This window comes from Anabrus simplex, chromosome 2 (assembly GCF_040414725.1).
Source record: "Anabrus simplex isolate iqAnaSimp1 chromosome 2, ASM4041472v1, whole genome shotgun sequence".
NCBI lineage: Eukaryota > Metazoa > Arthropoda > Insecta > Orthoptera > Tettigoniidae > Anabrus > Anabrus simplex.
Window position 1 is genome coordinate 208,947,038 of NC_090266.1, and position 13,391 is coordinate 208,960,428.

The following is a 13,391-nucleotide window of genomic DNA, read 5'->3' on the forward strand; positions in this document are numbered from 1 at the left end:
AGCTGCTCGAGTTTGCGCTGCTGTTGCATGGGGTTCCATCCGGGCCGTCCGAATGATGCGACGATGCTCTCTCACAGTTGTCTCTCGCGCTTGGCCTGTGCCAGGTCTACAAGTGTGGGTACCTTCATTTGACCACTGCTGCCATACACGTTGTACCGTAGATGCCTGTCGGCCAACACGTGCAGCGACAGTCCTTAGCGATAATCCAGCCTCACACAGCCCAATTATCCGAGTCCTCTCAAACGGCGAAAGTTGTGGATACCGTAATCTTCTCTGTCGTCGAGGCATTTTTGACGGGGAATACTTCACTGCACAGACTGCAAGTCAACTACGCTACACCAGAGTCCGTATACTGGAGTTGATTCCTCCGCGACCAATCACATGGGGAGACCTGTAGCAACAATCCAATGGGTCTGAAACTCTGATCGTTTACATACCTACATGGCATCGTTCCATATCTTGAAAATCAACACAAACGACCAATGCCTTCATGGTGTTGCAATTTTCATTTTCTTAAGTGTATATCTCGCTCAGTTCTTCCTCGCAAGGTCGAGTTAAAGCTCCCTTGCTCTTTCACTACCAACGGATTTCAAGCGATTCGTCACACTTGTAGTACTAAAGTGAACCCCATAATGCCGAAAGTGAAGTGTAGTGACGCTGTAAATTTAAGAAAGTATGTGAAAGAGTTCGGTGAAGAAACGTTCAGTACTGACGGAACAATTACTTTTTGAAAAGCGTGCGATTAAATTTGCAACAGCACTGCGCTACGCCTAATCATAAAAGCTGCGCGAATCGAAAGTCTTCTGAACGGAGCAGGCAGGCTCTTTTGTTTGATACAGCGAAATCTTCTTCAACCAAACTTTCCGATTTCTCAAAAGACCTGTGCGAAAAGTCGGTATCTACCAATATTCCACTTAACAAAGTGAACAACGAACACTTCCGAAAATTCTTAACTAAATACACAACACAGTCGATCCCGGACGAGGCAGCATTGCGAAAAAGTTATTTGCCCTCCTGTTATGAAGACGCACTTTGAAAAATTAGAATTAGTGTAGGCAACAATAGCGTCTGGGTATCCGTTGATGAACTACGGATGTTTGTGGTAGGTATGCTGCGAATGTTATAATTGTCACGCTTCTCGTGGATCGTCCGGGCCATGTATATTTACTTCATTTGGAGGTTCTAGATGCAGCTAACTATTCCACAATTGCAATACTTTTTGACAATGCCATGAAGCTTTTGTGGGATGGTGAAGTTGAGCGAGAACGAATCTTCTTGTTATTAACCGATGCTGCACCATACATGGTGAAAGCAGCAAGGGGACTTAAGGCACTTTACCCCAAAATGGTCCATTTAACGGGTCTTGCTCACGGATTGCACAGAGTTGCTGAAGAAATACGGCAGAATTTTCCTGATGTTGACCGGTTAATATCAAACGTCAAGAAAATATTTGTGAAGGCTCCACTGAGGGTGGCAAAATTCAAAGATCACGCGCCTTCGCTTCCTCTTCGTCCTCAGCCAGTGCTCACCCGATGGGGAACGTGGCTTAACGCAGTAGAGTTCTACTGTGAACACTACGAACTGTTTTCCAAAGATTTGTCGGGACAGTTAGTATATATTTCTTCAAATTATAGAGATCTATCGAAAACTATCTCTCGCCTAGAAACTGCTGGTTTAGAATTATGTGAGGGCTGATGACCTTAGATGTTAGGCCCCTTTAAATAACAAGCAAACAACAAGCAAGAATTATGTGGGAATAGTAAATGACATGGTATCCAAAGTAGAACAAGTGTCAGTTGCGGTGAAGAACAAACTTAGTAAGGTGCTGAGTGCAAATGAAGGATACGCAACAATGTGCATAATTGGTGCCATTTTAGAAGGTAATGGATCAGGTTTAGGCGAAAACGACCCGCAGCAGTGAACTGACTATGTTTAAATACGCTCTTGTGACATCATGTGACGTAGAAAGGAGCTCCTACCAGTACAAAAAAATACTGAGCGACCTTCGAAGGAGATTTCTTTCCGACAGCCTGAGAATGCACATGGTTGTGATGTGCAATGCTGGGAAAGAAGAAGATTCAGAGGCATGTACGATTATGAACTCAATAAACTTCCTGTTAGGCAGTGTCTTCTAACTTACGCCCACAGATATCAAAGCATGCTAATACTTCGGTTTTTCTGTTTTCTTTTAGGAAAACCGAGCAAGAACTGCATCTCAAGGCTATGATACTGAATGAATGTTGAAAATTTTAATGTACTGTAGCTCTATGTCAGTTTGTATGATTAAATGTGTCTGGTGTATTATCGCTGATCACGTTTTGGCACTTAAGACGTTTACTGTATGTTAGTGATACTCTACCTATCCCAAATATTGATGTCATATTTTATAGTTTTTAGGTCAAATTTTATAGTTTTTGGGGCATATTTGCTTGCATATTTTGGTACTTCTTTAGATCTTAAACTTCCGAACCCTAGTTATAAGGCATACATGATTGGAACTCGTTTTCTTTATAACTTTTGCTATGTAGTTTTTATCGATAGGACCACTAATAGCATGGATATTTGAAAATGTAATTTTAGGGCGTCGCTTAAACTACCATTACACCCAGCTTGAATAAAATTATTTATGGCATAGACTGTAGTGCGTTATTCCCCAACTTTACCTACAGATTTTCATTGAATTCTGTTCAGCCATTTTCTCGTGATGCGTGTGCACTAACACATACGGATGACGGAAAATTAAAAATTATATTTCCTTCTTACTGCAGGCATGACCGATCCACATTAACAATTTTTTGAGACAAAACTTATTTTGTACATAAATGTAGATGAACTTATACGGAGCCGTTTAGTACCGCTTGCATTTTTAACCGTATGATTCCTGGATTTCAATAGCGAGGGAATTATTTTTGTTTTGCTATTTGGTTTACGTCGTACCGACACAGATAGGTCTTATGGCGACGATGGGGTACGAAAGGTACGTACAGCTCCGGCATTTGCCTGCTGGGAAAATGGAAAACCACAGAAAACCATCTTCAGGGCTGCCGACCGAGGGGCTCGAACCCATTATCTCCCGATTACTGGATACTGGCCGCATTTAAGCGACTGCAGCTATCGGTAGGGAAATTTTGAACTCCTTGATCTCAGAACTTTATTTGTTGGCCTATTGTAGCCTATGAGCGATATCTGTTATGATCCTGCACAGGAAGTATTTTACAGTGAAAGTAAGTATAGCGACATCATTGCCCCTTATTTGTCAACTAACTCTACCTTGTGGAAAGAAATGTTTCCCGTCGGGCTGAGAGGCTCAGTCTATTGAGCGCTAGTGATGGGACATTCCGTTCATGTTACTGAATCGATACAGTGATCCGATTCACTTCACATTAGTCACCGCTCCTACTGCATCTGTGTAGCATGTACTGGTAAGACAGCAGCAACAGCATTCAGTGCTCGCAGCTGCCATCTGGTCTTCATACTATGAACTCCTTTCTTAGAAAAAGAAAATGCTAGTCACTAATACATCGAATGTTTCCGGCGACGCAGGATGGGAATGGTCTAGGATTAGGAAGGTAGCAGCCATGGCCTTAATTAAGGAACAGTCCCGACATTTCCTGGTGTGAAAATGAGGAAACTACGGAAAACCATCTTAACGGCTGCCGACGGTGGAATTCGAATGCAAGCTACGCGATACTAACCGCACGTCCAACTCGCTCAGTCATTTTTGAAAATATGTAATTTTCTATCAGCTGAGGATTTTTTAAAAATCGTCATATTTTGTACAGGCTACCCGAGATGTACAGTAGCCCGCTGGTTTTCTGATTCAACATACTGTTGGTTAAGTTATTGCGTCAGTCAGTCGCTCACTTACTGTCCACATATGATTGAAGTCTTGTGCAGCGATGTGACATATGAACTGAGAGAATACTGATCCGTTCTTCCCAATATAAAACTGGTACTTTTGAGTTGTCATGAGCATGACTCATAGGCTAGAGTCGAGTTTAATTGTCAAATGTCAACTAAGTTATAATACTAAGATTCATTAAACTAATAAATAGTATAACCTAATAGCCTACCTACTTACTAGCTACTTCAGAATTATGTTTTGACTACCTTTTTAACACTGCAAATAAATCCATCTATTATTTAAACCTCCCTGCAAGAAGAGGACAGTGAATGCAAGTGGGTATTATTTTCAAATGAACTGCGCTCGAAAGTCCGTTATAGCATACGATTCTTTCAGTGTACCATGGCTCTGTATGTATTGCTTCAGAGGAAGTTCGGCTCCCCGCTAATGCCCAGCGTACCGATAATGAACCGTGTGTGCGCGCCTTACTGAACCGCGACTGCGTACGATTCTTTCGGTGTGCCATGGCTCACTGTATGTCTCGCTGCAGCGGAAGCTCGGCTCTCCGCCAGTGTCCAGTCTGCCGATAAGGAATCGTGTGTATCTTTTGTCTCACTGAGCCGTGCTCGTTCACGATTCTTTCGGTGTGCCATGGCTCACTGTATGTCTCGCTGCAGCGTAAGCTCGGCTCTCCGCCAGTGTCCAGTGTGCCGATAAGGAGCCGTGTTCGTTCACGATTCAATGTGCCATGATTCACTGTCTCAGCACTGTTCGCTGGGAGTACGCTGAATCGTGTGTCGTGAGCTCGCCGTTCCTGTGAATCGATACACTGCTTCGAATGATGCATTCAGTAGACAACACTATTGAGCGCTGGCCTTCTCTCCGCGACTTGGCAGGTTAGATCCTGGCTCAGTCCGGTGGTATTTGAAGCTGCTCAAATAAGTCCGCCTCGTGTAAGTAGATTCACTGCAAGACTAAATTTCGGCACCGCGGCGTCTCCGAAAACAGTGAAAGTAGTTAGTGGGAGGTAAAGCCATTATTGGATATGTTTCAGTCTTAAGATAAGCTTCTCTTCTCAGGAACCGTAAGAAGTACAGCAAGCCTACTCTGTACACATTCTTGTGGCTTTAACATTTAAGAAAGACTCGTGAATGTATATTTTCCCGTAAAAATATTAGTAATATGGCATTACTCCCCGGCGTAGTGGTTATCTGCCCTCACCCCTCCCCGCCGGAGGAACAGGTTCGACTGTCTGCTCTGCTAAGAATATGAAAAGTGGTACGGGGCTGGAACGGTGACAACTTAGCCTCTGTAGATCAGCTGATTAGGGGCGGGGGGGGGGGTAGATTCCCTCTCAGACGTTCTCTAAGCGGTTTTCCAATTTTCCTCCAGGACAATACCTGGATGGTACCTAACTTAATGCCACGGCCGCTTCCTTCCTGCTCTGCCCTACCAATCTTCCTATCCCCTCAAGGTCCCTGTTCAGCATAGCAGGCGAGGCCACCTGGGCGAGGTACTGGTCCTCCTCACCAGTTGTATCCCCTGACCAAAGGTCCCACGTTCCAGGACACGTGCCTTTGAGGCGGAATCCCACGTTGAGTCCGAGGAAGAAATAAGGAAAAGCAACCCTGGAGCGTAAACTGATTAAGAAAGAAAAACAGCACTAACCATCGTTATCTGAAGGTTTGTGGTGGTGATGAGATTTTAAAATAATCTTTGTGAGGGCCTATGTTAATTGATTACACAGTTCTCCTTGCGATACATTGTTTATACTTTTCATTGCAGCCACTGGTGTTTGTAATGTTAGTCTGATTTGTTGTTGCCGTTCGCATGCACGTTGACCAGGGAGTATGGACGTTTTTTTTCCTACTGTGCATTGTTTGCACTGCTCTAGCCGATGTCAAGAAGGTATGTAAAAACTAGATTCTTAGAATAAATTGTTTTAAGATATAAAAATTCTTGTTTCCCTGCCGTAAAAAGAACAGAAGCATCACGTCCCGAAGCTGTTAATTAACACTGGTAGAGCTAAAGGAATGAAAACACACACGGATGAGTTGTTAAAGAAGCGCTTTATTAAAGTATATGCCGATCCAGCAGCAGTAGGAAATAAACGTGAATAAGAATATTTAAAGGTAAAATACATAGACAGAAATACATAGATAAAAATACATATACATGGAACGGTGAGAAACTGGTTACGTAGCTTTGGCGACTGAAGATGTTTGAGTGCCAGAAGCGGATGGAGTTTCGGTCGTTGCGGGTGCAGTTTGAGAGCTGGCAGTTTTTTCCTTAATGAAATTACCAGAAACTATACCACAAGTTATGTCTCCATAAAGTTCTGCCACAGGTCCCAGCACTTGGTCAGGAGCAGTCGCAACAGCAGTGGCAATTGCTGAAAAGAAGCAAGGTATGAAAATACAAGAGAAATTGTTATAAAAAATTCTAGTGTGATGATAGCCATTAAAAGAAATTTGCATAGTACGGGACCAATAATGCGGGAGTAATTTGGGGACAGAAAGGAAAAGTGACGACTAGTGTAATGCAGTGCAGAGAGGTGTAACAGGGATTTGTTTTTAATGAGTAGTGTACTGGATTATAGACCGGCGATTTCAAACTAGGCGCGAAAAAATAAATTGTGATGAGTAGTAGGAATACAATAGTTAATGACGTTTCGAAACAATGAGATTTTCGATAAGTTAAAACGTCGACCATCAGAACGAAAAAAAATCTAATTTAAGAAGGTTCGGTGATGTAAGCATTCGAAATACGAGAAGAGTGGGAAGAACGCTTAAGAAAACATATCACCTGGATGTACCTCGTGCTATGAATAGACAAGACCAGACATTTGATATTAATGTGGGAAACTTTCAATAAGGACGAATAGAGGAACAGTAATAAAGAAAGAGCGTAACATGTTGGTAAAGGAAGTCGAGAAAAATTAGGGAAGTCTCCGAGCGTTTGGACTCGGATTAGAAAAGTTACTTCGTGACAAGGGAGGAAAATTTAACGGAGACATTCCGGGAGGGGATTGCGTTAATAACTGGGAAGTTACTTTATTAAAAACAAGCATCGGGAGCCTCACGATGTCAAGGTTATACGAAGAGACATACTGTCCGGTTGGTAGGGAAGGACTTAATGAATAGGGCAACGATAGGTCGATATAAAAGGATCTCGAACGCCTTACGGAAAGAAATTTCTCTTGACATTGTGACATTGGAAGTCTTAATATGAAGCGGTAGAAAAAGAATAGAATTATAAACAAGCTACCTTTGGCTTTTGGTATCAGCTTTTCATCAACGAATTTTTCGGAAGTGTGGACGACGTCTCGTAATGGCTGGGTGGCAGTGTTTCCCAAGGAGACAATTTTGTCTTTCGTTTGATCAGCGGAGTTTTTTGCCCTGGAGAAAATGGCATCCTTGTAATGTTGTAGCTGTTGCTGCTTTGAGGAGACGTAGTTCTTAGCCTCTTGATAAATCTGAAAAGAAAAAAAAATTGAAGTGTCGAGAGAGGAAAAGAAGCGTATGAAATGTCCAGTGAAAAATGACAGAGCGCATATGCTACGACATGTTTCACTTCGTGGCTTGGGGCGGCGTGGATGCAGCATCATGGAAAACAGTACATCGGCCAAAATACGATTAATACTTCGGCATCTACCTGTACAGCTATAAGAAAACGCAGTGTTTAACTGTACTTTAAATGTTTTATATCTCCAATTTCTTCTTAGAGATTAACAAGTATACACGTCTCTAACATAATGAAGACCCCTTACGCCGATTTTACTTCGTCACTGACTTGTTGGAAATTTTAACCCAACATGAATGAATATTTTATTTTATCATAACCATCACATGCGTTTTAATTGTCTTGCCTTTTTGTCAAATCTTTTAGCGAACGATGTCCTGGAGATTGAGCTGGATTATATCATGCAATTAATAAAACCATTATATAGAAATTGACAAGTATTGGAAGGTGGGAATGTCCTTATAACTTAACCTTAGTTGTGTTGAGCCAATACGGGACAAAATTGTAGATTTATAAAGCTAGTTCTCAGCTTGTATATTGTATCCCTGACCACTGGCGTGGTGCTCTGACGTTCGATACGGTCTTATTGAATAGTGTAAAATGCATCCTTAGCTCCCTCCCCCCCCCCCCCCCTTGAAGTGACAAGCACAAAATATCCCATGGGACTCACTAAAAATCCAATATTTGGTAATGAGACATTGTAAGTAGCAAGATAAATACGTATACGACATAAAGGAACGGTTATAACATTCTTAAAACGCTCGTTACACGCAGCCTTTTGATGGACCTAGTGTTAATGAATGTGTTTTAGAATATCTATATATATAAAATAACTTGTCCTGACTGATTCATCATCGCCGAGCCAAAACTACTGGACATAAAGAAATGAAATTTTGGGGATATATTCATATTAAGGTGTAGGTGCTCGCTAAGGGAGGATTTTAGGATATTCCTTCGCTAAAGGGGTGAAATTTTAAAATGAGTGTATTTATATCTCTAAACTAAAATTTACAGATGTAAAAACTGGTAGTTAGAATCTCCTCTAAAAAATAATGGAACACGTATATTTTTGTTTCCTGTAAATCCCAATAGGAGGGGTGTAAAAGAGTGACAAATGGGTTAAATGCCTTGAGTGAGATTACATATATCTCAAACGGAAGATATTACAGAACTGAAAATTTGTATATGGGATCTCCTTTAAAAACAAAGAAACACGTATTTTTTAGATTTCGGAAAATCCAAAAAATGGCGGTTGAACAGGAGTAACAAATTATAGTGAATTTTTTGAAAGACTATATCTACAGAATATCTTGGAAACGTAAAATGTTACAGACGTAAAAAGTGGGTGTTTGGAATCTCCTGTAAATGTAAAGAAACAAAGGTGATTTGTTTTTGGAAACTCCACTTAAGGGGAACTCAAAAGTGGTGAAATTTTAAAATTGAGAATTTTTACAGTATATCTAAAAAACTTAACATGTTACAGAAGTGAAAAATGGTATTTTTTCTCTATTAAACATAAAGAAACGTGTATTTTTAGTTTTCGGAAATACCACTTGGGTGGAGCGGGGGGAGGGGGGGTAAAAGTGACTGAAAATGGTGTTGAATTGTTTTAGTTAGGCTACTGATATCTCAAAAATGAAGATGTTACAGACGTGAAAATTCGTATTTGGATCTCCTTTAAAAACAATGAAAAACGCGTTTTGGGGGGAAACCATCTTGGAGGGCGGGAGTGTAAAGGAGTTGAATTCCTTTCATGAGGACACATAAATCAAAAACTGAAGAAGTTAGAGTCGTGATAATTGGTATATGTAAGATCCCTTACTATTAAGGAAAATTATTTTTTGCCGGAAAATATTCACTTCGGGGGGGGGGGGGGGGTGAAAAAGGAAGTGAAAAAAGTGAAATATTTTTATGGGGATACTCATCTCAAAACTGAAGGCAACAGGCGTGAAAATTGGTATTTGGAATCTCTTTTATACAAAGAAACACGCCTTTATGCTGGGGGGAGGGAAATCAACTTAACGTTGGTGACGGTGGGGTGAAAAAGTAGTCGAGACCAATTGATTTTACTGTCTAATGTACTTATTCTGATCATAAACCGATCATTTTTAATCTTTCCTGGGCTCATTTTCAAGAGCCATCTTTTCGTTTGGAGAAATTAAAGTTAGTTTACAGTAGATTCTCCTAGCATATAAATAAAAATTAACCGTGCAATTGTTCACATCTCTAATAAGGCCAATAATGCACGGAAGTATATCATTCGTATCGCCAGAAATCCCGCTGGTTACATTGTCAGTAATGACATTGGTAGCAGGTGTTTAATTTACCGCCAAGTAGCGATCTTGCATCTTGCTGTGGGGTCAATAATATTCTGGACAGTCGTCAAAATGTGCAGACCGCGCTGGAAACGGGTCCTGGCCGGGTAATGACTACGAATGCAGTCCGGCCGCGGGTTTAGTACCGCCAAAGCACCCAAGACGACACCACTCCGGATCTCCGCAAGGATTTGATCCATATTAAAAATGCTTACAGGAAAAGACGGCAAATATTTAGGGACCCAACTGACCGGGTGGAATACCTGGACCTAGCCCGGGAAGTACGAAATGGATTGCTGGAAAGGAAGACTGAAAAAACGGGAGGAACTTTGCCATAATCTCTCAGTAAACGAGCCAGATCGCGAATTTCGGCGGATTATATATAAAACGTTAAGCATTTAATTATAAATTTCAGTATAATACCGTAGCGAAGCACGGGTATCTTCCTAGTCGTATATATAAACACGTTCTTACTGACCGATTCATCATCACAGAGCCAAAACTACTGGACAAAGAAATGAAATTTTGGGAGATACATTTATATTAGGGTGTAGGTACTCACTAATGGATTTTTGGAAATTCCGTCGCTAAGGGGGCGAATTTTTAAAATGAGGACATCTCATCTGAAAAACGTATAAGGATACAGACGTAAAAAATTTGGTTATTTGGAACCTCGTTTAAAAATAAAGGAACACTTATTTGAGTTTTTCGATAATCCGAAGAATAGCGGGGGGGGGGGGGAAGGGTGGACAGGAGTGACGAACGGGGTGAATTTTTGAAAACGCTGTATATGCAAATTATGCGAGAGACGTAACATTACAGATTTAAAAACAGGCACTTTGAATTTCCAGTAAAAAATGAAACTTGTTTTCCGACTTGAGAGCCCCAAAAGGTTATACCACAAACGTGGTTTACGAAGAATATGTGGGATAAAACTTTTTTTTTGCGAGTATACTGCAGGAAATTTCAGATGTTTTAGTACAATGCCGAGGAACATAACTTTGATCAAATTACGAAATCCGCGCGAGCGAAGCCACGGGTAACTGCTAGTCTTCCTATAAATAAATCCATGTTATTACCAGATCATATAAACCGGATAACAAATTGTGAGCGAGCAGATTCCAAATACATACTTTGGTTGAAATTAGTCTAGCGGTTTTTCACTTTCAGGAATAGCCTATACAAACAGATGAAGGGAAAAGTTCTAGCTCATGTTTCCCCTCTGTTCAGTTACATTAGGTGGGGTTAATTATCAAGCCGAGGGGTATTTGTATCATCGGATTTTCTACCGCAATGGATCCTTTAAGTAACCAGGTCTCCGAGGGTGTCTGTCACTGGCTGCAGAGCATGAAACGCGAAAAAAAGTTTAATTTTCCGACTCTCTTGAAGAGTAAGCGAAATTATGAACATTAAGAAAAATATTTAAAATGAAAGGGCATCAAGTCTTTACAGAATTTTAACATTGAATGAATAGTATTAAGAGAAATTTAAGGGAAAAAAAACCCCGCTTCTAAGTCTTCCTAAAAAACTCAGACAACTAAGTAGGTCGGATTAATTTGGTCGAGATGTATAAGACCGTTTGCCCGTGGTGGTGGAGGAACAGACACGAAAGTTGAATTTTAAAAAAAGAAACAAAGGAAAAAGCATTTATACGACCTCGAGTTTACCCAAAACTGAAATGTAATCAAAATATGGGAGAACAAATGGCATTACAAACAGCGGATCCCTACAATATTATTTATAACATTCAACCGTACTCAGCAGTTCGAAATCATGGAAGCAGTGGGGTAACGTCAGGGCCCTCTAACTTTAACCAGTAAACTTAAGCGTACTCGAATGCCACTGCACCGGAAAGGTGGCGTTATGCGATTGTAGAATGGATATAAAAAGTTTTCACACCGCGTATAGTTTTATTTGCCTAAAATTGTATGATATAGTGTTGAATACAACTGAGCCATAACACGGTCAGCACTAAAGTTTGTGAACCCTTCAGGACTTATGTTCCTGGAAGTCGTTGAAATTGTTAAGATCTGCATATGCCATACAGTGCGTTTAGAATGAAATGAGTACAGCGAAGTATTATGTATGCATGTATGTCGAGATAAGAGACAAACATGTCCGTTTTATTTCAATTCCTACTGTCAAAATAAAGATATTAAATCAGTTTTGTAGCTTTACACTAAGTAATTCAATCCTATTACATGAATAAATATTTTATTAAAGTTATCTAACGCAAGTTTTTATTTCATCTCTTTACGAATTACCGATAGGTTTTATAGGGTTTCTTTGAAGAGGCCCCAATTTTGTTTCGTGCAGGCGAGCCCTTCTATTCGTAACGCTTCAGTATAAAAGCAAATTCAAGAAAGAGTTATAACGAGGAGGCCCAGTAGAAAGCAGTTACAAATGACGAGAAAAAAAAAAAAAAAAAAAACCTAACTAAAATCTCGGTCGACGCCGAGAGCCCATTCGTAGAATGGGACACGCACAGAATTATTGAGAGCAATTCGGTAATGGCAATTCAGAAAACCTATACGATTTCTAATCGAGGCAAGGCCACCACTAGTCATTTCATTAAAAGACGACTGCATTAATTAGATGAAATTAATTCATAGAGACTAACCTCCTGAGGTGGTTTCCTCACAATCGGCATTTTTTCTTCCAAGAACGATATTCCAGCGACGAATACCTGGTCCAGCTTCTTAGACAGAGGGCCCGGGATGGGAGCAACAGCACCTACCACTTGCAGAGCCTTCTGCACAGTGGACTCTGTTACAGACAGCGCCCAATTGAAGACAGCATTAGAGTTCTTAATTCTATCGTAAACTGCAGAGGAGCTTTTCAACAATTCTTCCACAACAGGCAGTTGAATTATTTTCTTCACAGACTCCAAATTACTAGCCATTTCCTTTAAACAGATATGAAAAACATATACGATAAAACCATATAAAGAAAACTGTTACAATACCAGGAAAGTTCATCACAAAACCACATACATACCAAAATCAATATCGCTCAGACTATTCAATTACACAATGTTACTCCACCACTTCTGGTGAAAAATCCAGAGTTTAAACACATTTTATAGGCATGTCCTGAGGTAAGGCTCTCTGACTGTACATCACGTGGCTTGTTAAACTCTCCTCGAAGTCTCAGCCAATCAAAGAGTTCTATGTCACATCGGAGTGCCTTCTCCTGGGTTCTGGCCTTGACTTTGGCGATACGTTGCACTAGTGTTGAATACGGCACTGTAGGTGTCGTGCGTAACCACATTACTCCGCTGGAATATGTTCGAAAGTTTTTACTGTTAGAACAATTTCTTGTTTTCTTACAACGATGTCCTGCCGGAAACGTACGTTACTTTGTTATTCAACATGTAGGAAAATATCTAAATCTAAAGTTATTGTTAGGCGTGAGCCCACATATTTCCATGAACACTGAAATGTTTAGTTGCGTTGTCTTCAGGATATCTGCAACTTTTGGCTTACGTAGCGTATTTGAAGAGCGAGAAAGTGGTGGTAATTGAAAATTAAGCCGTAGTCCGTGCGAAAAATGGGCAGTATTTCATTTTAGCATTAAGGAAAGCAATTCTATCATTTATACGGAATCGCGAAGTCGTGTTTGCAAACGCCACGTTCGAATTTTTGACTGTTTCTTGACCTTCGGATTTTGAAGCTGAATATTTTTGCAGTGACTGTCGCAGGATAATTTTA

General features: G+C 40.6%; 1 protein-coding gene across 1 annotated transcript; it reads right to left on the reverse strand.

Moving 5' to 3' along the window:
• Positions 1 to 5,880: 5,880 nt before the first annotated feature.
• Positions 5,881 to 12,776, reverse strand: LOC136862745 (lipid storage droplets surface-binding protein 1). The gene is made up of 4 exons (XM_067138975.2): positions 12,679 to 12,776; positions 12,302 to 12,586; positions 7,112 to 7,319; positions 5,881 to 6,236 (listed from the first exon to the last, which is right to left on the reverse strand). Exons 2-4 carry the CDS (start codon positions 12,581 to 12,583, stop codon positions 6,040 to 6,042), a joined length of 687 nt encoding a protein of 228 aa, XP_066995076.2. The 5' UTR covers positions 12,584 to 12,586; positions 12,679 to 12,776; the 3' UTR covers positions 5,881 to 6,039.
• Between the last annotated feature and the right edge of the window lie 615 nt (positions 12,777 to 13,391).